Below are 22,911 nucleotides of genomic sequence, written 5' to 3'. Positions count from 1 at the left end.
TCCCTCAGCAACAGGGCTTAGAGCAGTCCCACACTCTGGGGACCTGGAATGAGAGGATGGTGTCAGCCCGTTTCCCAGCTGCAGCCAGTCCCCCCACCCCTCCTTTATATGTACGCCCCAAAGCCAGTAGCCCCTCACCACCCCGACTTTGCCATCTCTGGGTTTGACTGAGGATGGGTGTAGGGGTGCAGGCAGCAGCAGGGAGTGAGAGCAAGAGGCTGCACCGAGCTGCTGAGTACTGGAGGACGGCTGTTCGGCCCTGGCTGGCCAAGCGGGAGGAATTGAGGGAGACAGGGACCAAAGCCCGTCAGCTCCATCCCTTAGGGTGTCTTGGCCTCCCAACTACAAGTCCGTGTTTTAGCAAACCATATGTTCACCCTCCCCCCCAACCCCCCCACCCAGCCAGTTAGCAAATAAACAAGTCAGGAAGCCATAGCTAGAGGGAAGTCTTGTTTCCCTTTCAGTAGCTGTGCCTTTTCTCACTGCTGCTTGCTGACTCTCTCCTCTCACATCCCCATAGTTTGGAGCTGGATAGTAGACAATGTGTGATATCTAAGTGTCATTGATAATGATTTCTGTATGTATGATTAAATGATTATTATTAAATGATTATTCATTAACAAGCAGAAACTTATGTTTTTGGTATGCATATTATGTATTGTATGTATGTATTGTATGGGGTTACTATGGGGTTACTATGGGGTTACTATGGGCTCATTGCATCCTAAAGGTTACTTGTAATATTGAAACAATATTCAGTTGTGTGCTATTGACAGAGGCTTTGCGGGCAAGTGTGTGTGTGGGTTGCATAGAATAAAAACCTAAATAAAACCCTTATTTCGGGCCCTAAAGGGCAAATTTGCTGTTGGCCCCATATGAGTTAACCCACAGGGAGCCACTGTGGGCAAAACTATTGTAGACCCCAGATTGGTAAACCTACAAAGGTTCCACACACATTATAAATACTGGCCTACATGCCAACATAACATAGTGGACACAGGAAGAGTCTAAGCAAGGGCCTGCTCACTGCCGCTTGCATCTTTAATTTAAAATGAATCCAGTTGTCTGGTTCTGTTTTCCAGGAGATGAATGAAAGACAGTTCCAAACAGATGGACAGCTTGTGTACAAGGTCCGCAAAGCCAGTCGGTCCTCCCTTTGGGCAGAGAAATTGTCCAGAGATGGACAGCTGTGCCCAGGGCAGGGCATATAGGAAGTGAAATCACACACAGTATTTATGGCTCCCTCAGGGTCTGGGGACTCACTGACCTGAGCATCCAGCAGCAGACAGGCAGACAGTTGGCGGTCCAAAGTTTTTCACAAGGTCAGCCACCGTGCAGGCTACAAGATGACTGCATTCTGTTCTGTTCTGACAGAACTGCACTTCTCATTTTCCATGCTGGATACCTGTGAATAGTTTCTATGTATTTATATTACACTATTTGTTGTTTTGGGGCATTTTATAGGATAGATCTTGCTTTAAATTGAACTTTGAAGTCAAACAGAATATGTGTTACAGTGTTACATGTACAGTATTTACATACTAGGCTATCAGGTATTCCAAAGTAGCTATCTAAACCACATTACATCTGATTTCTACATCATAAAAATATAACCCTAGTCTGCAAATGTTGTTCTTTGTTTGCTTTGAAGGGCAACAAAACATTAAATTGCATTACAACAATCCTCAGTGATCTCAGGGAATTTTTGACATTGTGATCACATCTTTATAGATTTTGTTGTCATTGATTTTGTCAGGAGGCTGGGCAACACTCGTAAACACTTACACACACACACACACAGTTATGGACACATGCATAGGGACATGACAGCCTGCCTCACTGACTGGTCCATTGAGTCATCAGTGACCTTCCCTGGGATTGGAGTTGCCAGGCCAATTGACCAAATCACTGATCTTTAAAAGCAGCTCTGCGGGCAGGAGGGGAGTTGACTAGTACTAAACTCACACACACACACACACACACACACACACATTACAAACACACTCCATCCACCTCACTCTCTAATCAAGGAGCAGGCAGGCAGGACTCTGGGTCGCCACAGCGACACTAACAAGAGGCGACAGCTCCTCAGTGCTTGGGGCAACGACCAGCTCGGCTGTCGAGACCGCGGAGAGAGTCCGCCAGGCACGCACTGAGGCAAGGTTTGCTGTTTTGGGAGGAGGAGGAGGGATGGTGGAGGAGGAGGGAAGACAGGGAGTGAGCTGGTGGTGTAGATGCATGGACAGATAATAAGGAATCATGAATCTGAGAAATGATACACACTGCCTTCTACTATTGATCCAGTCACTCACTTATTGTATTAAGGTGGATATTAACATCCCTATTCTGAAAAGTCAAAAAGCACCACCAAACATACAAACACCAACACACAATCTAAAGTGACGCGCACCCTTAACCAAGCCATGCAGCCCTGGGGCCTCCTTGCAGAGTGCAGTTGCCCCCTCCCTGCTTCCCCAGCCCCCCTCCCTCCCACCACCACCCCCCATATTCTTTGGAACACAGTTTAACTTCTGTCATTTAGATGAAGCAAGTGAGTCAGTCTAGCAGTTGCGAGAGGATGTGACAGGCCGGTAATGGACAGGACAAAGAGGGGATTTATGAAGTATTAGTAAACCTTAATAATTCACTAAACGAAAGACCCCGGGAGTCCCCCCAACAAACCCCCTGTCTCTGGCTCTCATCCGAGCTCTGGCGTCCTCTGGATCTCTCTCTATTTATATCACAGCATCTGGTAAAAAATAGAATTGGGAACAAGAAGAATGCACAGTGATCCACATTGACTGACAAGATCGATTAAGATATTTTGGGTATAAATTTATTAATAATTGTGAATGAGGACTCAGTCTTCAATGTGCATGTTGTGTTTTGTTGTTCTTTTGTTCTGAGCACTCCCTCTCATCTCAATATTACTGTATGGTAGTTGCTTAATAATGTGTAGATAATAAAGTTCATCCATCATCATGCTGACAGTCACACAACAGTGAAGCTTCACCTGTGTGTAATGACAACCAGACAAAAAAACACTTAAATCTATATGAATGTAGCTGCAGGGGGCAGTCTTTATGACTGTAATCTATATATTGTAGAATGTTTGTGTCTTCACTGTCATGTTCCGGCCTCCTCCCTCACCTCCCTGTGAAGTAACAAAACGAAGAACAATAGCCACAGTCCCAAATTTAGGATGCTTCCATCCACCACCAGCCCCCCAATTAAGTGTGATCAGAGTTTAGCAGGTCACAACTGGTCAGACAGGTGGCCTAAAGGGGAAACACACAGACAGACATACACACAGATATTCCTACACAAACATCTCTGTCCCAGCTGCTCTGCTGTGGATCCAGAACAGCGTGGAGCTAATTCCTTCCCTCAGCAGCCATCACTGTGACGACTGCAGTCATGGCTGTGAGTGACAGGCGCAATCATTAGATCCCTAGATACCCCCACTGGCTGCTCTTTTTGCCCTCTTTTGTATGTGTGTGTGTTTAGTGATGGTGGTGGGGGTTACAGAGGAGTAGTGACGGGTGTCAGTACAGAGGCCTGGTCCAGTCTGCTGTGGCCTGGTGTGACAGCACTGCTGCCTGACCACCCCAACCCTGACCCCCCCACCTCCTCCTCCTCCCTCCTGCCTTCATCGCCCCAAGAGACGTAGAGGGTGATGGGGACTGGCACCGCAGGGGCCTCCCTGGCTGGTGCCTTTGCTGGTGGTCTCTGTGGCCTATTAGTGTCTTGCTATGGGCCTGTCAGACTGACAAAACAGGGGCCTGTCAAATTAAGTAGGGGCTGAATATCGCAGATATGTATTCAAACGCACCAAGGGGAGATGGTGGCAGGGAGGGGTGAAGAGAACCAGGATGAGGAAACCACCGGTGCTAATGTCGACGCTAAGTGAGAGTGACAGGTTGCGAGCTGATCGGAGGGAAAGGATGGAGAGAGAGAGAGAAACAGTAACAGTAGTTGATAATGGTGGTGTGGTTGTCCTGAGGAGACTTGTTAAGGGCCAGTCCAGACAGAACCAGACAGCCACCATTCCCAAGGATCTGAACACAGGTAAACTGCTCCAAGTTTGGCCCAAACAGCTTCAAGTTACAGCACTTCCACTTAATGAGATCAGACTGATGAGTCCTGTGTGCAGGTGTGTGTGTGTGTGTGTGTGTGTGTGTGTGTGTGAGTGTGTAGATGCAGCAATGAATCATCCCAAAACACTGAAGTATTTACAGGAACAATAACTATTTCCTCTGTTGGCTGGCGCATGTACCCAAGGCTTCGCTGGCTGTTTGTGATTGTATGCACATGAAATAAAAAAAAAACAAGCATTTATCTGAGCAGTGAAGGAATCTTTTAATATCTGAATCATAACTTAAACTTTTTGTCTGCTGTTTGTGCTGCTTCACCTCTGGAGACACAATGGTTGTTCATGCTTCAGGCCAGGCCATTATGAAGCCAGCCTATACTGTACCTGTATAGACTGCCAAGCGTCCCACTGCAGTGCTGTCCTGGAAAGCTTCCGCTCTGAGCTTCATCATGTGCTCAGCTCTCAGAAGAAGACACCGAGACACAGAAGCAGGTGAAAGATCAGCAGCTGGATCAAGTGTTGTGGCAGTTGTATGACAAAGCCCTGTGTGAGCACACATGTGCATACAGGGGAGCTGTGGCAGTGTGTTTCAGGAGAAAGGGCTGCGACTCTTCCTCTCATGTCGCTGTGCGTTGCTGAGACTGAGAGGCTGATGCACAGTGGCAGCTCCCCCCTCGCAGCCACAGGCCTGCCCAGAGCCACTGCAGATGATAGTTTTAATTGCTTTCAATCTTTCAGGCTAGTCCCTGCCCAGTGGCACAGGGTGCTTGTGTGTGTGTGTGTGTGTGACATGGTGTTTCGCATTGTGGGAGCGCGTAGTATTGTCTGCGGATGCTGTACACATATGCAGAGTGTGTTTGATGAATGTGTTTGTCCATTATGAGAGGAAAATTAACAGAGAATTAAGGCCTCGGAGTGATACAGCTGATACAGAGATAAACATCTGTTTATCAGACTGTCCTCATGAATGCATGCTCAATATAGGTGAAAGAAGAGAATGCGGTTAAATAGACACCACTCTTCTTTAACCTTACGTGAGTTTATAAATAATAAAGTTCAGGGTTTTTCATGCAAAGACCTCAAAACACACTCCCGCATCCTTAAAAGCATTTTAAACGCAGTGAACTACAAAACCAGATGATCAATAATTCAGAGTGAATGTCGAGATGGCATAACAGAACACAGAGAACAGCCTGCAATTAAACTGACAGTCATTTATTCCATATGTGTGAATGAACTATCTATCTATTCTGACCATAACACCTACAGTCCAACAGAGTGTGTTTATATATGTCAGAGCAAAAGTACTGTTCTGAGGTGGTAGGACGCCCAAAATGTGAAGATTCCTGATGAATAAAGTGTATATATATATATCAGAATCAGAATCAGAAATTAATCCCTGAAGGGAAATTGCTTTGTTGTGCTGATGTGAAGCTGTGCAGATGAAAGATCTGTCCCTGAGTACAGTGATATATACTGTACTCAGGGACAGATCTTTCATCTGCACAGCTTCACATCAGCACAACACAGAACAAAGAAACATGCACAGGCTTCATGTCTCAATAGGAGTTTAGTTTAAAATGAAAAAATAAACTAAAAAAAATAAAACTCATTTGTATAAAATCAACAATGTAACAGGTCTGTAGTCTGTTCTCTCTTTTTTAAAACGTATAATTTTGTAATAATATTTGGAGTATAATAATATGTGGAGTTTTTCTGATAATTTTCTGTGTGTGTGCAGTGTGTGAAGATATTAAGAAAGGATTTTTATGCATTACATAAAATGCATTCACAGTATCTCAACATTGTCATTGTTGTTATGTATAAACAGATGGAGCTATCTGTATAAATGTGCATAAATATTTCACAATAAATTACTTGAGATTTTACTGTCAGTAGCAGTACAGTAAACTGAGACAGTAGGTAAAATAGATTTTGTTGTAAATATTAATTAAATGATCTTTGTGTTTCTGTCTGTTTCTCTCATATAAAATAATTAAAAATGTTTTTTTTCTTTTTTTTCAAAATATGGGATTGCCCATGTCAAAAAACAAATATCTTTGAAAAACAAAGATGGGAGTGTGTGCATCTGACCGCTGAGACCAAAGCAGCATAAATGTAGGGGAAACAGAGGTAACAGGGACTCTAGCCTCCTGTGTGTGTGTTTTAGAGCACTGATCTAATGATGTGTCCAAATAGTGCACGCATTTCCATTTCACACTATTCATCTTCTATATTCCATATCAAAATAAAAAAATATTTCCCATATATTATTTATTTATTTAAACTTCTTGAGCTGAAAATTGTCCTTCTGATATGTGATCTGCTTTTACCTTCTCACACTTCTCAGCTCGCAGCTGAACAATCACCCCACAAAACCGCAGCACATCCTTGCATTGACCTACTCTTGAAAACATGTAATCCATTTATACTGGGCCCCATGTACAGTAACCCCTCTCTGCCTCCCCCTTCTAATCTACACACATGCACACCCTCTCTTTCTCTCTGACACACACACACACACATACACACACACATATCTGGCCGGGGGGTAAATTAAGCCCTAACATTCCCACAGAGGCTAATCTCCACCCATTTAGAGGGCTGTAATATTTAATCAGGAGGCCCTGGACCATCTCCCAGCACCACAAACTGTGGCAGCGCTCATATGTTCAGAGGAGAGGCCAGCCCAGAGGCGACGGAGGGAATTCACTGCTAAAAGCCGCAACGCATTCAACCACAGAGTCATGCGCTCGCCTCCACTCTCTCTCTCCACTGGATGGGACAGGACAACAGTAAAAGATATCTGTATCTGTATTACTTAATTGAATTATCTTTCGTTTACATTACAGTGCTTCAGTTATTACCTCACACTGCCAAGCATGCATAACTGTGTCATTTATATGATAAATGAGGTAGGACAAAAATAATATAAACAAATGTGACCCAGTATGTTAAATAATTTTACATTAATTTATTATCTTGATCTATCAATATTATGATCTATTAATATTATATGATTAATTTTATTATTTTTATAAAAAGGGAAAAATTGGTCAAAATGTAAACATTTTTTACAATAACTATATAAATATGAATTGACGAAGAAAACTTACAGATTTTTTTCAAACAAAATTTTAAACAATCAATCAAAAATTAAATAAATTAAAGAGGAAAATCTTTTCAAACTTTTCAAAATATAGAAAAACGTCTTTCTGAGCTTGTCTGTGATTTAAAAAAATATCTGTGACAGTATTGGTCAAATATAACTGAAAAGAGTGACTGAGAGGTGCATGTAAAAGCCGTTGTTCTATTCATCACCATGGCAGCATGAGAAGGAAAATGAAAAAATCTCTTCAGTAACCTATGTTTGATGTCATGGAAGTTTCGTCCGAAGTTATGTGCTGACTAAACCTTTAAACTGTGACAGACACAGTGATGGGACAGCTCGAGCACAGGGGCTATCAGGCATTATTTTTATCACATTATTGTCTTCTCTTTCTTTGTCCTAAAGTACGACTGCCACAGAACATGCAGTACACACAGAGGTGGACAATACAGAGTTTAGTGGACCTGCCTGGAGGTATCACACAGGACAGAGCCAAGCGCTCTCACACTCGCACCTAGAAAAGGTCAGGTCTCACACCATCAGTGTGAAAACCCTGCACTCAACAGTCCATCTGTGTTAAAGAACTGCTGCCGGTTGTGGGTGAATTTGATTGCACTGTGCATGCTTGATTCGACCTGTGACCTTTTTTTAAACAAAACAAAAAAAACAAAGGGGGGGGGTGTTGACCTCTGCTGTGATTTTGTGTTTTATAAACATAACATTTGTGTTGCTAAGTGTCGAGTGATAAAAGTGTCATGCGAGTGGCCATTGTAACGCCTGCTCCCTGATTCGGACTGACTCTAATGGGAAGGCCTGGTGAATTTTTCATGCAGCCCAGAGGGGGAGGACACTGGCTGATTACAACCTCTAAAAGAGGGAGAGAGGGAGAGCAGCAGAGTGAAAGAGTAACCGGACATTCAGGTCATATCCTTACTCATGACTGGGGTGAACATTTGCAAAGAAATGAATCGGGATTCATTAAATCAGATTTGAATTAATTTTAATTAAAATGATTTAAAACATTTTGTTGGAGTCGAATATTATATAACTCTTCTAGTGTCTACAGGGGCACATAATAAGCTGAAAATTACAACTTTTTTCTTTTTAAAAATGTCTTTATTGTGCCTCAATGCATTTACTTATAGGCTCATATTTTAAAAGATGTTTCTGTGTGATCATCTATCATAAATCTGATAAACATCTTGATGATATTCTGCAAGCCTTATGAATAAAACCAGGCTGAATAATGCCCAAGATCTCAATTTAATGGGCTGAAATTTCTGCAAGAAAGCTCTAAAAAAATTATCCATCTGTTCAATGCACACATGCTACAGCTCACTCAGATAGCTTGTAGCACTGTCTTGCGTATGCAAATATGTTTTGCCTGGAAATCTATTTGGAGTTGCTCGAAGGAATCCAGAACGGCCCTCCTTCTGTCTTCCCCCTTGCCGGCTCACGCGGGGCTCCCTCTTGCAGTCTATCTCCTCTCGCGTGGAAAACATTTTCACCAGCTCCACACGCAATGACATACAGTCAGTGGCACCGCCTTGCCTCAGACAGCTTACACCACCATGGGCCAATATGCAGATCTCATGGGCCTTCGCTGGCAGTCCTGTCCGCAAGCAGAACAAGAAGCCCTGCAACTGTTTGTTCAGTTGGATAATACATGCATCACAGGGACACAGGGAATCATTATCCATTTTGTGAGGAGGCCACTGATTCTGTCCTTCTGTTAAGGACCTAAAAGTCCATCACTGCTGCAGACATGTGTGTGTGTGTGTGCTCTGAAAAATATTGTATCATCTGCAAAAAAATAATAACTTACTTTATTGTGTTACTATTTTAATATATCCTTACCATGGGATTTATTTAGATCAACATACAGAAATGTACATGAAGTATAAGTGTATCCTCTTGGGCAAAAATAAGGAAATGACAGGCTGTGTGTGTGTGTACCAGAGGGCTGAGAAGCCAGGCTTGGGCAGATGGTCCACAAAGGTGTTACCACACAGTGAGTGGGCACTGCGATTGATGCATTGCAACATCCAAGAAGGTGGAACATTTGGCTGTTGACCCGCAGTCAGAACTCATTGGCCCTGCCTCCTCCTTATTTAGCTGCTGAGAGAGAGCCGACGGGTGATTCGGTCAGAATAAACACACATACATACATAACGCAGCAGCACTTTCCCACCCTCAAGGAAGCCTGCATGGGCTGTGCGCTGGAAACTTCTCTCCCCCGTCTCCCTCTTTGCAAGGAGGTCAAGATGGTTGGTGCAGGCAGGGAGGGCAAGCGCACGGAGCCATGGAACTAAGGGTTACTGTGTTACACTTGGATGGAGAAGATCTGACCTTGAGCTTATTCTGAGGGGTCTTTGTTAGTGAAGCAGCTCCATATGACTTGATTTCTGCAAGTAACGTGTAACACATGTCACATGTTTGTTTGCCATGGTTTGGTGAAGAGAAATGTGGATACATGGAGAAAACGCACCCTAATGTTCATGTAGTCTACCTGTGCTGCAGTGGAAAGAGAAGTTTAACTTAATAGATTTAATTAAAAGCCCAGGTAATAGACAATTACCTGTGCAATTAGAGGAAATTGGTTTTGTTCATTTAAGAACTGAGTGATCACTTTCTAATATAAAGGAGGTGTTGTTCTGTATATTTTCTTCTTAATTAGCATTAATTAAAAAACAGAAAGAAAGAAGATTCCACAAATGTAAAAAATCTAATTTTTAACCATACAAGTTACAACTTCTTTAAAATGTAAGAAAAAATATATAATTACAAAAAAAGAAATGAACCTAAAAGAGGTCAAAGATGACATGTTCCCATTTATTTCCAAACATTGTTAGTTATGCACATGGCAAGATTTTTATTTCAGACCCAAAAGCGCTCTTACATCATCTGAAAGATGGAAAATTCATGAGTGAGTACGTTAACCAAAGGCAACATTATGGCAATGGATTTTTAAACATGATAACTGCTGTTTGTCTCCCAGTGCAGTTAAAACCATTAAGTCTGCTGTAGGAATAATACATCCGCTGTTTGCAGTTAAATTTAAATAGGTAGTTAAGTTTATTTTTTATCTACATTTTCTAAAATAAACTTCAAGTTTTTTTTTTACTTTTAAATGTTTGAAAATAAATTGCATTTAAATGACTGTGGATTGATTTATTGGTGCCAGATCACATCAGTGGATGAATGTTATAAGCTGCTGTGACGTGAACTAGTGCAGAGTGCCACCCTATGGATACATCTGGCACATCCACCTGGATGCTTTACTATTTACCACAATAATCAATAACTGCTAAGAAGTCACATGTACTAAAACAATGATCCTAAGCTCAGTTATCATTTAGCAGTAATGCATAGTTTGCTTTTTTGTGCAATATTAAAGACTTAGGGGTTTCATGGAGTTGTAGAGTCAAAGATCAAAATACATATCAGCCCAACGCCAGCCGCTAAAGCCTGACCCCTGTCTGCAGTGGACTTTAAATTAAGTCAGTCATCATCCACCACCATCACATTCCCATTCAGCTCATACTCGATGGTGGCCCAGTCGAAGATGTTTCCCTTGGGGACCTTGTGTCCGTAGTGCCAGGCTTGGATTATGCTCCTGGAAAGCACAAAGTCCCACATGTTCACATCAGCAAGCTCCCCTACGAAGCTCTGCACGGCCTCCAGACCACCCAGGTGTTTGTCCGGGTCTTGCCCCAGGATGATGGTGCCTTTTGGGCGGATGCTGTGGCCTGGTTTGTAGACTTGATATGTGCTACGTTTCCCTTCCACCCAGAAAGCAGTGAGGCCGGTGCGGGACTCCCAGGTGAGGCAAAGACTGGTGCGGAAGGTGGTGAGGGGAGGCAGGTTGAAGAAGGTGCCATCGCCGCTCATGTAAAAGGAAATGCGCCCGTCCTTTTCACGCCAGACGTTGAGTTCATCATAGTCAGCTGTGCGATAGGCGAAAAGGATGATCTGACGCTCCTCCGGCAGCTCGGTTGCCACGCGCAGGCAGAGCGTGAAGGCTCTCAGCCCCATCTCCTTTAGTGGGATCAGAGTGACAAAGCTGAAGTCCGTCTCATAAGGGAAGACCAGGACTTTGTCGGCCAGACCCACTAGAGTTCATAAGACAAAAAAATCTTTGTCAACATATACAGCGGCATTTAAAACAATACAATAATAAAATTAAAGCAACAATGTTGAATATTTGTCTCCCCCTCCTGGCAATAAAATTTACTACACACACACTTTCACCACATGAGTGCAGGTGAGCTTGTCTCTGATGGGTCACAAAGTGTGGTGTAAAACACTAGCAGTAAAAACGTAGGAATGTTTCCACAGACAGCAGATTTTAAAGAGTTGAGATTTACTATACCAATAAATAATTATATATAAATAAATAACATCTAGGAAAGATAAAATATATACAAATAAATCCATACCTTGTGTTTCTGAGGAGATCAATGAAGACACAAAAATAACACCAAGCAGAAGCACTGGAAATCTCACACTGTTGACACCCTGCAGACATACACAAGACACAAAATATATTACACCAGAAACTAAATAAATCATCAAAATAACAACTACCATATAACAGCTTTTCTTACCATTTGTGTTGTTTTGTTATTCCTCCGTGTGCGACTCACCAGTGACCCGTGCCTGGTCCTCTTCCCTCCTAGCACGGGCCATGACGCCAGCTCTTTAATGGTCGCCCTGACAATAGGCCCGGTGTGTGAAAGACACATGTGACTGTGGCACACAAACACATCAATCCACCAATATGTTGGTAATGATGACAGACCTGCCTATTAGAGCAGTGTTTACAATAGTTCTTTAATATTCTACCATTTGATTTTCAATTTTTTTTAGTGCTATACTTTAAAAATGTTTGTGTTAAATTACATATTTAATCACAGCCACATTTTGTAGAGCCATTTGCATGGAACAAAAACACTTAACACCAAACAATACATGCATTCAGCATAGTCAACTACAATAGTACTTAAAGTACAGTCAAGCTCTCACAAATCTTGAGATGAATTATTTGTTTACAATACATTTTTAACAACTCTAATAACAGCTGACATATGCTTCATATATCTTACTTGCAGATACAAAGGGCAAATGATTATGGTCTGCCCAATACTAGTGGATTGTCTTAATTAGTAGAATAAAATATATAAAAATTTATGCTTTTATAAGTATTGTTTCATTCTTTACTGACATCTTTTTGATGACCATCTAGTGTCAGAAACAGCACAAGAGACTCTCTCAAAGTTCATGGTTTAATGGGGACAAATGAAAACTGAATCAGGCATTTATGTTATCAACATATCTACATTTAATACAGTTTCTTAAGCTCTAGGATTTCTCAAGAAAAAAAAGAACCCTATTTTGTCAAGAAATAAAATCTGAAATACACCATCAAATTATGTACACAGCCTGGTTGCACCCCCAACACAAACCACATTCAGCAGAAAAACCTGTAAACTAACAGCACTGAGGGGAGAGTGGGTTTTACAGAGGATGTCAGAGAAACGGCACACAACAGCTTGGACTGAGGTATGGATGAGATAAAAATCGGAACTCTTCCAGCATTTCTACAGCAAGTGGTTGGTGCCATTGACAATAGTTTATAAAGCTGGCTTCACACTGATGATTGGTTTGTCCCTGTGTTGTTGCTGCAAGTGTTTTCTTTACCGGGTGATGTTGTGAGGAGATGGTGCATAAAGGTGGGGGGAAATGACAACTACCTTCCTGTTTTTGCAAAGGAGAAGAAGATTCACTTCATTCCAGGCAAACAGCACAAGTCCAAAACTATGCCGGCACACAGTTTTGTTTCCACAAATGACACAGACCCTTTTTCAAAGCAAGTTTCAGAAATAATCCAAACAGCTTGTGTCTCTGAAATTCAAACATTTTAAATCCAGCAATGTGAAAACATCATTTTTTAGTATGCAGCAGCCATTGCCATTTTTGTTGTTGTTGTTGACAGTCTGAGGACTCTTAGTTCTAAGCTTATATTGTCCCAACACAAATACACTTCATGAATTTCTGGAGGTCCACTCTTAAATCAAGAGAATACAGAATGCATACATTCAAATTATTTCATTGTCTGCAACAGGTGTGATTGATATGCAATGAAAAATGAACATCTACTGAACACTTCTTACAGTATGATTTAGATGGGTATGAAGGGACTACGTTCCCTTTTCATTTAACATCATGTAAAACTTGCATACAAACAACCCTTGTTTAAAACAGTTTTTGGGCATTTTAGATACCACCTTAAAGAACTAACATTAAAAAGTGGCCAAATGCTCTATTCATTAATGAAAAAAGACTAGAAAATACTGGAGTAAACGCCAAATAAAAGGCCAATGTCCTGCCACCAAAATGTGTTTTTCTATTGGTGTTATATGTGTAACACTGGAGTGCAATGATGATGCTTTTCAAGGACTGTGGCACTCAGACAGAGAGAGAGAGAGAGAGAGAGAGAGAGAGAGAGAGAGGGTGCAGAGACCTGTAAACATGGCCCCAATCTGAGTACAGAAAAGAGTCAGGCTCGAAAGAACAGCATGACAGCAAGGAAGTTAAGGAGAGCAGAATGAGGAGGATTTTAAAGGGAGCAGCAGGCCATGAACACCGAGCCTCTGAGAGCAGAAGTGGAAAGTTCTATAGCAAAGAGAGAACATGGGGAGGAGGCAGACCGACATACATGGCTCCCATTTGGTAGTCCATAGTGTGGCTTATCCCACTTGTATAAAGTACATATCCAGGCAAGGGGTGATCTGTTCTCTATAGTCTTGTCTTGTCCAGGCTTTTTGTTATGTATCAGGGTATGAAGGAGAAGTGGGACATGTCTCATCAGTAGTCCTCCACCCAGCCATTCTCCTGGATGAAGGCATCAATCACTTCCTTCATTGCCAGGTTTGGGATCAGCTGGTCTTGGGTCAGGGGACTCCTGGTGACTGGGTCAAAATGGCCAACACGCTGCACAGACAAAGGGTCGAATGAGTATTTTTACAATTAAATTGAACTTAGAAACACATAATCAAACAATCAATAAACAGATAAACAAATGTACAAGTTTTCTGTGCGCAACATAATGTATAATTAAGTCAGAACACATGAAAACACGGCACTCTGTTCATTTTATGTCAGGGTATAATTTAACCTGCAGGTGCTCCTCAATGTCCTTGCGATCATAGGTAATGCCACTGGGTGTGATGCAGGGCTCCCTCATCAGCTCAAAACTGATCTTTCCACACAGGTAATCTGGAATCTCCCGCTTCTGGAGGTGAAAAAAAGCACAACATCCGATACTGATACTTAACCCTCATGCGTTGTTCGGGACATTTTTGTCCTCTGAGAGAAATTTTTCTGTTTATTTTGGCCATAACTTTGTCAATATGTGGACATCATTTTTCCTCAATAAGCTTAATTTTACATAAATTTTGTTAATATGATTTTAAAGTTTTTCATAGGTCAACGGTACACTGTGGGCAAATTTTACCCCCTAATGTGTTGTTCGGGGACAAAAACGTCCCCTAACTTTAACGGTTTTAAAAATATATTAGATAAATATTTTTTTGAAATTTTTTTGCATAGACCTTTTAATTAACTTCAGTTCTAATCAACAGTAGTGAAAAAATCATTTTCCCCCAGGATTTTAACCCTTTAATCACCAATTTTATAAGGGGTGGTGCTGAAAATTGAAAAAAAAAAACACAAAATGGCTCATTTTTAATAGAAAAGGTGAATGTGGACTGGATTCTTTTTAACCTTTATTATAGTCTTGGTCATGTCAAACATCAGTAAAAAAATTGACTTTATTGCATTATTAGTTTTTGCACAGCACTGGATTTTCTTTTTTTCTCCCATTTTGTCCCATAGACTTACATTATAAACACACTTTTTTTGACTGCACAGCCATGGCACTAAATAATCATGCATTCTTGATTGTTGGTGGTTTACCCTGTTGGTAGGAGGTAACATTTGTGATTTTTACAGTTAACAACTTAATTACCATATTAACCCTTTACCTGCAGGCCTGTGCTCATGTACTGTAGTTTCTGGCTTAAGTATATGGAGTTATAGGGAGTATTTTAGCACATAATTGTGTGTCTACACACTGTGTGTGTATGTTAGAGAGGAAGAGAGCCATTTGCACACTGTCAGGGAAGGAAAGTCAGGAAAATAAAGTTACTAAGTAAGTGAAGTGTACCTAATTCAGACGTACAACGGCAATGCATAAGCATGTAAAATGAAAACATCCAGGAGTTCTGGCGTCTGAAGTTGTGGATGGGTAAAATAGCTGTTTTTTTTTTTTTTTTAGCTTTCGGAAAACACGTCCTCCAGTAGAGTGACTTTACTTTTAGGTTAGTGTCTCAGTTGAGATCACTGAATTAGTCTAAGTGAGGTCTAAGTGCCCCTTTTCCATGGTGTGTTGCGCTCCACACGACCATACGTACATGTGCATGTTACTAAATAGACACCATAGATAGATAACTTGATAACATAATAAATAATCATTGACTAACCAAATCTAATCTACAGTGTAGTCCCCTACTAAAATTAGTATTAAAAGTAGTTTAGTAAAGTAAAGTAAAGTAAATTTGTTGCAGCCCTAAAAGTAAGTGCCGGGCCCTTTGATGCTGAGAGGTTCAGACTAAACAAAACAAAAACAATAGTGGACTTGCATGCATCCTCCTGGTCATTTAATGGTGACAAGAGCAGCAAGCAGCATGAAGAGAGGATTCACCTGTGCATGAGTGAAGGATTCACTTGTGAACGAATGAAGGATTCGCTTGTGAACAAGTGACGGATCTACTTGTGCAGCCTTCACAGCTTCACAGCCTGGCCCTTCATAGAGCCAGGCTGCACAATCATTTCCAGAGATTGTGCACAAGTGAATCCTCTCTTCATGTTGCTTTCTGCTCTTCTCACCATCAAATGACCACAAGGTCACATGTAAGACCACTTGCCTTTTTGTTTTGTTTAGTCTGCACCTGTAGACATCAAAGGGCCACACGTGCATAGCAACACTTTCTTTGTTTTTGTTTACTATGAAGACTCTGTGGTTGTGTGTACTCACAGACAACAAGATCAGTGTGCAAATGGCTCTCTTCCTCTCTAACATACACACACAGTGTGTAGACACACAATTATGTGCTAAAATACTCCCTATAACTCCATATACAAGCCAGAAACTACACTACATGAGCACAGGCCTGCAGGTAAAGGGTTAATATGGTAATTAAGTTGTTAACTGTAAAAATCACAAATGTTACCTCCTACCAACAGGGTAAACCACCAACAATCAAGAATGCATGATTATGTAGTGCCATGGCTGTGCAGTCAAAAAAAGTGTGTTTATAATGTAAGTCTATGGGACAAAATGGGAGAAAAAAAGAAAATCCAGTGCTGTGCAAAAACTAATAATGCAATCAAGTCATTTTTTTTACTGATGTTTGACATGACCAAGACTGTAATAAAGGTTCAAAAGAATCCAGTCCACATTCACCTTTTCTATTAAAAATGAGCCATTTTGTGTGTTTTTTTTTCAATCTTCAGCACCACCCCTTATAAAATTGGTGATTAAAGGGTTAAAATCCTGGGGGAAAATGATTTTTTCACTACTGTTGATTAGAACTGAAGTTAATGAAAAGGTCTATGCAAAAAAAATTCAAAAATATATTTATCTAATATATTTTTAAAACCGTTAAAGTTAGGGGACGTTTTTGTCCCCGAACAACACATTAGGGAGAAAAAAAGAAAATCCAGTGCTGTGCAAAAACTAATAATGCAATAAAGTCAATTTCTTTACTGATGTTTGACATGACCAAGACTGTAATAAAGGTTCAAAAGAATCCAGTCCACATTCACCTTTTCTATTAAAAATGAGCCATTTTGTGTTTTTTTTTTTTTCAATTTTCAGCACCACCCCTCATAAAATTGGTGATTAAAGGGTTAAAATCCTGGGGGAAAATGATTTTTTCACTACTGTTGATTAGAACTGAAGTTAATTAAAAGGTCTATGCAAAAAAATTTCAAAAAAATATTTATCTAATATATTTTTAAAACCGTTAAAGTTAGGGGACGTTTTTGTCCCCGAACAACACATTAGGGTAGTGTTTGCGAACAATGCATGAGGGTTAACATAACAAAACACTGAAATACAGCAGGAAAGCTGTGTCTTTTGTATATAAATGTGCTGCACACCAACCATTACATATTATATTTAATTCCACAGATAATTAAACATTAGTATAATTCAGGTAAACTAAATTTGTAATAACGGCTCTAAGGATTCCATTGCACAGATATTTTTTGTCATTTTTCACTGATGAGTGCATGACGATTACCTTTAGTAAACTATCTATAGCAAGAGCATGAGCAAACAAATAGCAACAGTTACCATAGGAACTGCTTGAGCCAAAAATAAAAAGTATCCGTTTGTCCCTAAGAGCATATTTATCTGATGTAATCACAGACATTTGCTGGTAGTATGTAGGTTGGATGTACAGCAGTGCAGATATGCTGTTGTTGCTATGTCAACATTCAGAGAAGAAGTGTGAGGTGGGTGTGTTGTGCTAACAAAGATGCCTTAGTGTGGGTGATGTCTGGTCTTGGACTTGTGACTTGTGAAAGACGTTTCCCTGGTTTTACCATGTGTGGATGATCTCACAAAAAATAGGTAGCAGCAAATCAGACTCACTTTTCTTTTCTCATCCACTTGTGAGAACAGCTCATCCATGTCCATTAGATATTTGTCCTATCACAAAAAAACATTCAGTTATTAGTGAATGTTTAATTTTTAATATTGTTTCTGCATCTGTTCATTAAAGGAAGTTAAAACCATACATGTTTTGATGCAATCTTGGCAGCGTCCCCTCCATTTTGATTGTCATCCTGTTTTTCTTTGTATTCTGCTAGTTCTCTGCAAAAGTACCGGTACATTTATCATAAATGATCCACAACAATATGAGACTTCTTTCAGTGATTTGTAATAATCTTCACCAATATATATGTTGCTTCTTAGCCCTACCTTTCCTTCTCAGCCAGTATGAGTTTGGTGAGATAGGCATGCAACTCGTTCTCCTGGTTGATGCGCTTTTCCTCAATGCTGTTCCAACGTTTTTTCTTGGCAATGCGCAAAGCGCTTGGGATGTCATCTCCAAAATTCAGCCTCTGTTCTTTTGCCAGGTTATAAGCTGTGGAATAGAAACATCTCTAAAATGACACTGGTTGCTGAAGTGTTTACCCCCTCACTTAAATTATTTTACCCCTGCCTTTTTGCTGTGTCACAAATTATGACTTCTAATTCACTCAGACTTTGGTGACTGCAGATAAAATGTTCCCTTTTAGCAACTTTCATCCATTAGCTTATTCTGGAAAAAGATTGTCAAAAGAGAACTGACTAAAGCATATTTGTGTGTCTGCATACATACTGTCTTCACTTGGACTCTGAGACCAATAACAGCAGCTACATAACAACAAGACTTTGAAAACATCATACAACTTCATACAGCAATACAACATTTTCACCATCTTTTAGGGGTTAGCTCTGACCTTTCTGCAGGTTGCCAATGGCTTCATCATAGTTCTCCAGCTCCAAGTGACACTGGCCTAAGAAGAAGTGGGCCTTTACTGACTGGCTGTCCAGCTCCAGTGCATGCTTACAGTCGGCAAGAGCTTTGTCATGCTGCTGCAGCTTCACATGGCAGAGAGCCCTGTTGGTGTAGTAAACTGCCACTGATGGATTGCGGTTCTGGGAGGACACACCAGACAATACACAGACACTTTAGAATTATGGCACAGTAGAACAAATCGTAACTAAAATTCCATCCATCCCACATTATTGACATGAACACTAATGTGATTTATTTCTGTTCCAGAAAAGCAGACATCTCTACAGCTTCCCCACCATTTATGTTACAATGGCAGTTACTCACAATAGCTTTGCTGTAGCAGGTAGCAGCCTCCTGGTACTTGCGGCAGAGGAATAGCCGGTTCCCCTGCTCCTTCAGCTCCTGCGCGGTGGAACTCTTCTCCGGGCTGCCGGCCATCTTCTCCACCGGCTCCGCGGGGCCCGCCTCGCCCTGCTTCCCTATCCTGTTCCCCGTCTCTTCGGCTGGCTAAATGACAGGTTTAAGAATGCCCTGTCCGTCCTGGGTCGCACACACTAGGACAAAGACACAGTTCATGTATGTAAAGTTAAAACATTCTCAAGTGTGCGTTCACTGCAATGCACCTGCAATGCGCGTCTTCTTAAGCGAAAATTAGGTGCAGTGCTTGATGCCACCCAAAAGGCATTCGTTTAATTCGCTGACTGTGCACCCAGCTGAAAAATACAGCGAGGTGGCGAGACTGCCAGCGAATTAACTATTCATATGACCGGACATCTGTGGTCACTAAATGGACAGCACAGCTAGGCACCCAACCACTAAAAAAACACTTTACACCTACGGTCGGTGAAGCAATGCTATTAAATGTAACATTACACCGGTAAAACACACACAGGAGGATGCGTTATAAACAAGCACCATAACAAAAATGGCCATTAACATTAAGCAAATTGACATTTGAGATAAAGCTGCTGCAGCAGACAGAGTGACATGTCGCAAACTTTAGCCAAAAGCAGACAAGAGATCGGTGCTATGCTATCTTAGCTAAACTAGCATAGTAAGCACTAATAATGGTTTATTCCGGGGCGGTTAGCTTGTTAGACAATACCTCTCATCCAGCTTTATTAGCTGTACATACAAAATTACATTTAATCAGATGTTGACATTTGTAACTGTGTGTATTATGGGTTCGAAATGTCTACTTTGGTTTGTTAGCATTTACCAACGCCGCTATGCAACCTCAGACAACAATTTAGCTAATGCTACGTTAGCTTGTTTTCCACACAGCCGACAGCCGGCTAACTTTCCTCATAAACACGTCAGTGAAGGTTTGTTTCTAAGACACAAGGTGTCCGGTCCCTACCTTGCGTTAGGAAACTTGCATGCAGGAGAAACAGATTTTGTATAATTTATATTAAATCCTAATCGATTAATTTTTTCTCTCTCGCGGACTGTCATGACAGGTTGTTGTTATGCTGACGCCAAACGCTTTTTACGTGAGATCGACGGGAGCCGAGAGGACGTTTTTTTCTATCTCGCAGAATCCTGAGCTGACTGTAAAGGTAAAGATAACAGACGACAAACGAGTTTGGAGCGCCTTATAGTGGCTGACTGCAGTATAAACCTTGCAGAATGACTTATTTTATTTTCAAATGTTGTAGCTCAGTCTTCACGCTGTATTTAGTTTGATTGCCGTTGCTAGGCAATCACCCTCTTTCTTCTCCTTTATTCCTCCATAAGTTTTTTGGCGCAGCGTATCTTCCGCATACATTGACCGATTTCAGCCATTCAACTATCAAAATGTTCATCTCACAGAGGACATTTCCGGGTCAACTTCAATTTTTTTTCAAAAAATTATAATTAGTTTGATTGCTGCAAATTCTATTCTACGTCTTTATTATTATTATTATTATTCCGTACGTTTTTTTGGCTCAGCGTATCTTCAGAATGCATTGACCGATTCTGTCATGGTTTCAGCCAGGTCTTTTATTTTGTAGTTCATTTTCTGTGTGCATTAGTTTTAGTTTTACTAGTCACTTCCTGTTTTATTTTGAAACTTGATCTTCCCCTTGTGTTTCAGTTCTATTTACTTCCCCTTTCTCATGTGTGCTCCCTTCCCCCTCCTGTGATTACCTGCTCCGCCCTAATGTGCTTCACCTGTGTCCAATTGTCTTCCCGCCCTCCTGTGTATAAAGCCTGTGTGTTTCCTGCCCCTTGTTGCCAGTTCGTCTTGTGAGTAATCCTAGCGACACAGCCGTCCAAGTAGCCTTCCGCTCTTGTGATTTCCCCAGTGAGTTTTCGAGTGAGTTTTGGATTTTCCCATGTATCACCTGTTTTGGCTCGGACTGCTGTTTTTGCCTTGCCCTTTGTGTTACCTCTGCCTCGCAGACTGAACTCCTGTGTACCGATCACTGCTTTGGACTTTGACCACTGGTTTTTGCCTGTGCCCTTTTGGATACCTCTGCCTCGCGGACTGAATTTCTGTGTACCGAACCTAGCCTGTAATAAAACACTGAGTTTGCTTTCACCTCCGGCTAAGTCTGCATTTGTGTCCTCCGTCTCACAACCCCCTGACATTACGAACTGGCCTTAATGTCAGGGGGTTGTGAGACGGAGGACACAAATGCAGACTTAGCCTTAGGAGTGGGACAGCTGCAGTTAGGGGCAGTTGATAAACATTCAGGTTGCCATGGATACAGGCAGGCAGGCAGGGCTGTTACAATGGTGACAGGCTGACACACAAGAAGCATACAAAGCAGCCATATTTGTAGTCTTTATCAGACTTTAAGCATTATATCTGTCATATTGATCATCCTTCAGCTGTATACTACTTTTCCACACTCAAATCACACAGCCTGAGCTTCGTATAGTCTTATGGTATTATTCCATTCCATTCCTCTGACCTTTCTTATGGTATATGCACAGTGTCAGGACTTGCATTTTGTTTCAGCTTGTCTTATTGTTTTTATGTTGTCCTCTTAGGTTTGGTCTCTGGGTTAACCTGTGTTCTGTTATTGTGTCATTGTTAGCTGTAGGCAATGTTCATCTTAGTTGTGTTTTCAGTGTCTCGTACTTCCTGTTTTACTTTGAAAGTCCTTGGTTGGTGTTTCCCCTTGTGTCCATGTGAGTTTGATTCCCTTGTGTTTCTGGTGATTACCTGCTCCTCCCTAATGTGTGCCACCTGTGTCTAATTGTCTTCCCTGATCCTCTGTATATCTTGTGTGTCTTCCCTTCACTCAGTGTCAGTGTGCTCTGTGTCTTTGTGGGTTCATGTCACCTCACTATGCCTTGACAGCCTTTGTGACTTTTGTCCTTATGCCTGGTTTTTACCTTGAACTCTTAGTTCTATTTCTTCCTTCCTGACCACCAGTGCTTTAAGCACTGGATGACCATCCCGGCGCATGCGCAGGTCGAGTACAAATGACAACAAAGTCACCTGTGACCTCCCGGTGACCCACGTGAGTCCATATAGTCACGTAACACCGGAAGCTCAGTCCCTTTTCATCTTCATCTTCTCATTTTCTCTTCTCATTGTTGCTCGTGACGGTAGCCTCGTGACCGTGACCGGTCAGAGTAGCGGGTACGTCTTGCCCTCCAGGGGCTGCATGAGCATTGTATTCACCCGTGTTTGCATCCACGGAGGTACGGTTGTTGTATTGGGTTGGATCAACGGCTGGTAAGTCTGTTATTTCACAATTGCTGGCCCTTACGCCAGACACTTTCTGTTCAATCGCCCCTTGCAGTCTCTGCTAAAGAAAGTATATTGTTTTTTGTGTGTGCTACTTAGCCTAGCATTTCTGCCTGCTGCTCAGCGTCTCTGCTAGAGCAATTTTGTACCGGCTTCGGCTGCGTTTTTCGTTGAATCCGCAAGTGGATTTTATTGTGTTTGCATTATAACTTCGGCAGTGACTGTTCTGTTTTTTTTTTCTCTTATTCTGTTCTGGTCACAAGTGGCCTGATCTGAAACTTTGCGTTTTTGACACGTTGTTGGAGTCACTGATGGCGTTCACAGCTCGACCTGACTCGGTGGGTACCCTGCTTCTTATTAGAGTTCAGTTCCTGTAGTTAAGATGTTGGAG

General features: G+C 41.5%; 2 protein-coding genes across 2 annotated transcripts; both read right to left on the bottom strand.

Moving 5' to 3' along the window:
• Window positions 1–10,096: 10,096 nt before the first annotated feature.
• Window positions 10,097–11,922, bottom strand: LOC114452408 (pentraxin fusion protein-like). The gene is made up of 3 exons (XM_028431714.1): window positions 11,810–11,922; window positions 11,642–11,720; window positions 10,097–11,314 (listed from the first exon to the last, which is right to left on the bottom strand). The coding sequence occupies exons 1-3, from the start codon at window positions 11,810–11,812 to the stop codon at window positions 10,704–10,706; spliced, it is 693 nt and encodes a 230-aa protein (XP_028287515.1). The 5' UTR covers window positions 11,813–11,922; the 3' UTR covers window positions 10,097–10,703.
• A 551-nt stretch (window positions 11,923–12,473) lies between these two features.
• Window positions 12,474–20,344, bottom strand: stub1 (STIP1 homology and U-Box containing protein 1). The gene is made up of 8 exons (XM_028431713.1): window positions 20,196–20,344; window positions 19,160–19,389; window positions 18,777–18,975; window positions 18,253–18,418; window positions 18,069–18,144; window positions 17,923–17,979; window positions 14,380–14,496; window positions 12,474–14,195 (listed from the first exon to the last, which is right to left on the bottom strand). The coding sequence occupies exons 2-8, from the start codon at window positions 19,271–19,273 to the stop codon at window positions 14,070–14,072; spliced, it is 855 nt and encodes a 284-aa protein (XP_028287514.1). The 5' UTR covers window positions 19,274–19,389; window positions 20,196–20,344; the 3' UTR covers window positions 12,474–14,069.
• Between the last annotated feature and the right edge of the window lie 2,567 nt (window positions 20,345–22,911).

This window comes from Parambassis ranga, chromosome 19 (genome assembly GCF_900634625.1).
Source record: "Parambassis ranga chromosome 19, fParRan2.1, whole genome shotgun sequence".
Classification (NCBI taxonomy): domain Eukaryota; kingdom Metazoa; phylum Chordata; class Actinopteri; family Ambassidae; genus Parambassis; species Parambassis ranga.
Note: the sequence above shows the minus strand (reverse complement) of the source record. Positions and strands in the feature narration are given on the sequence as shown.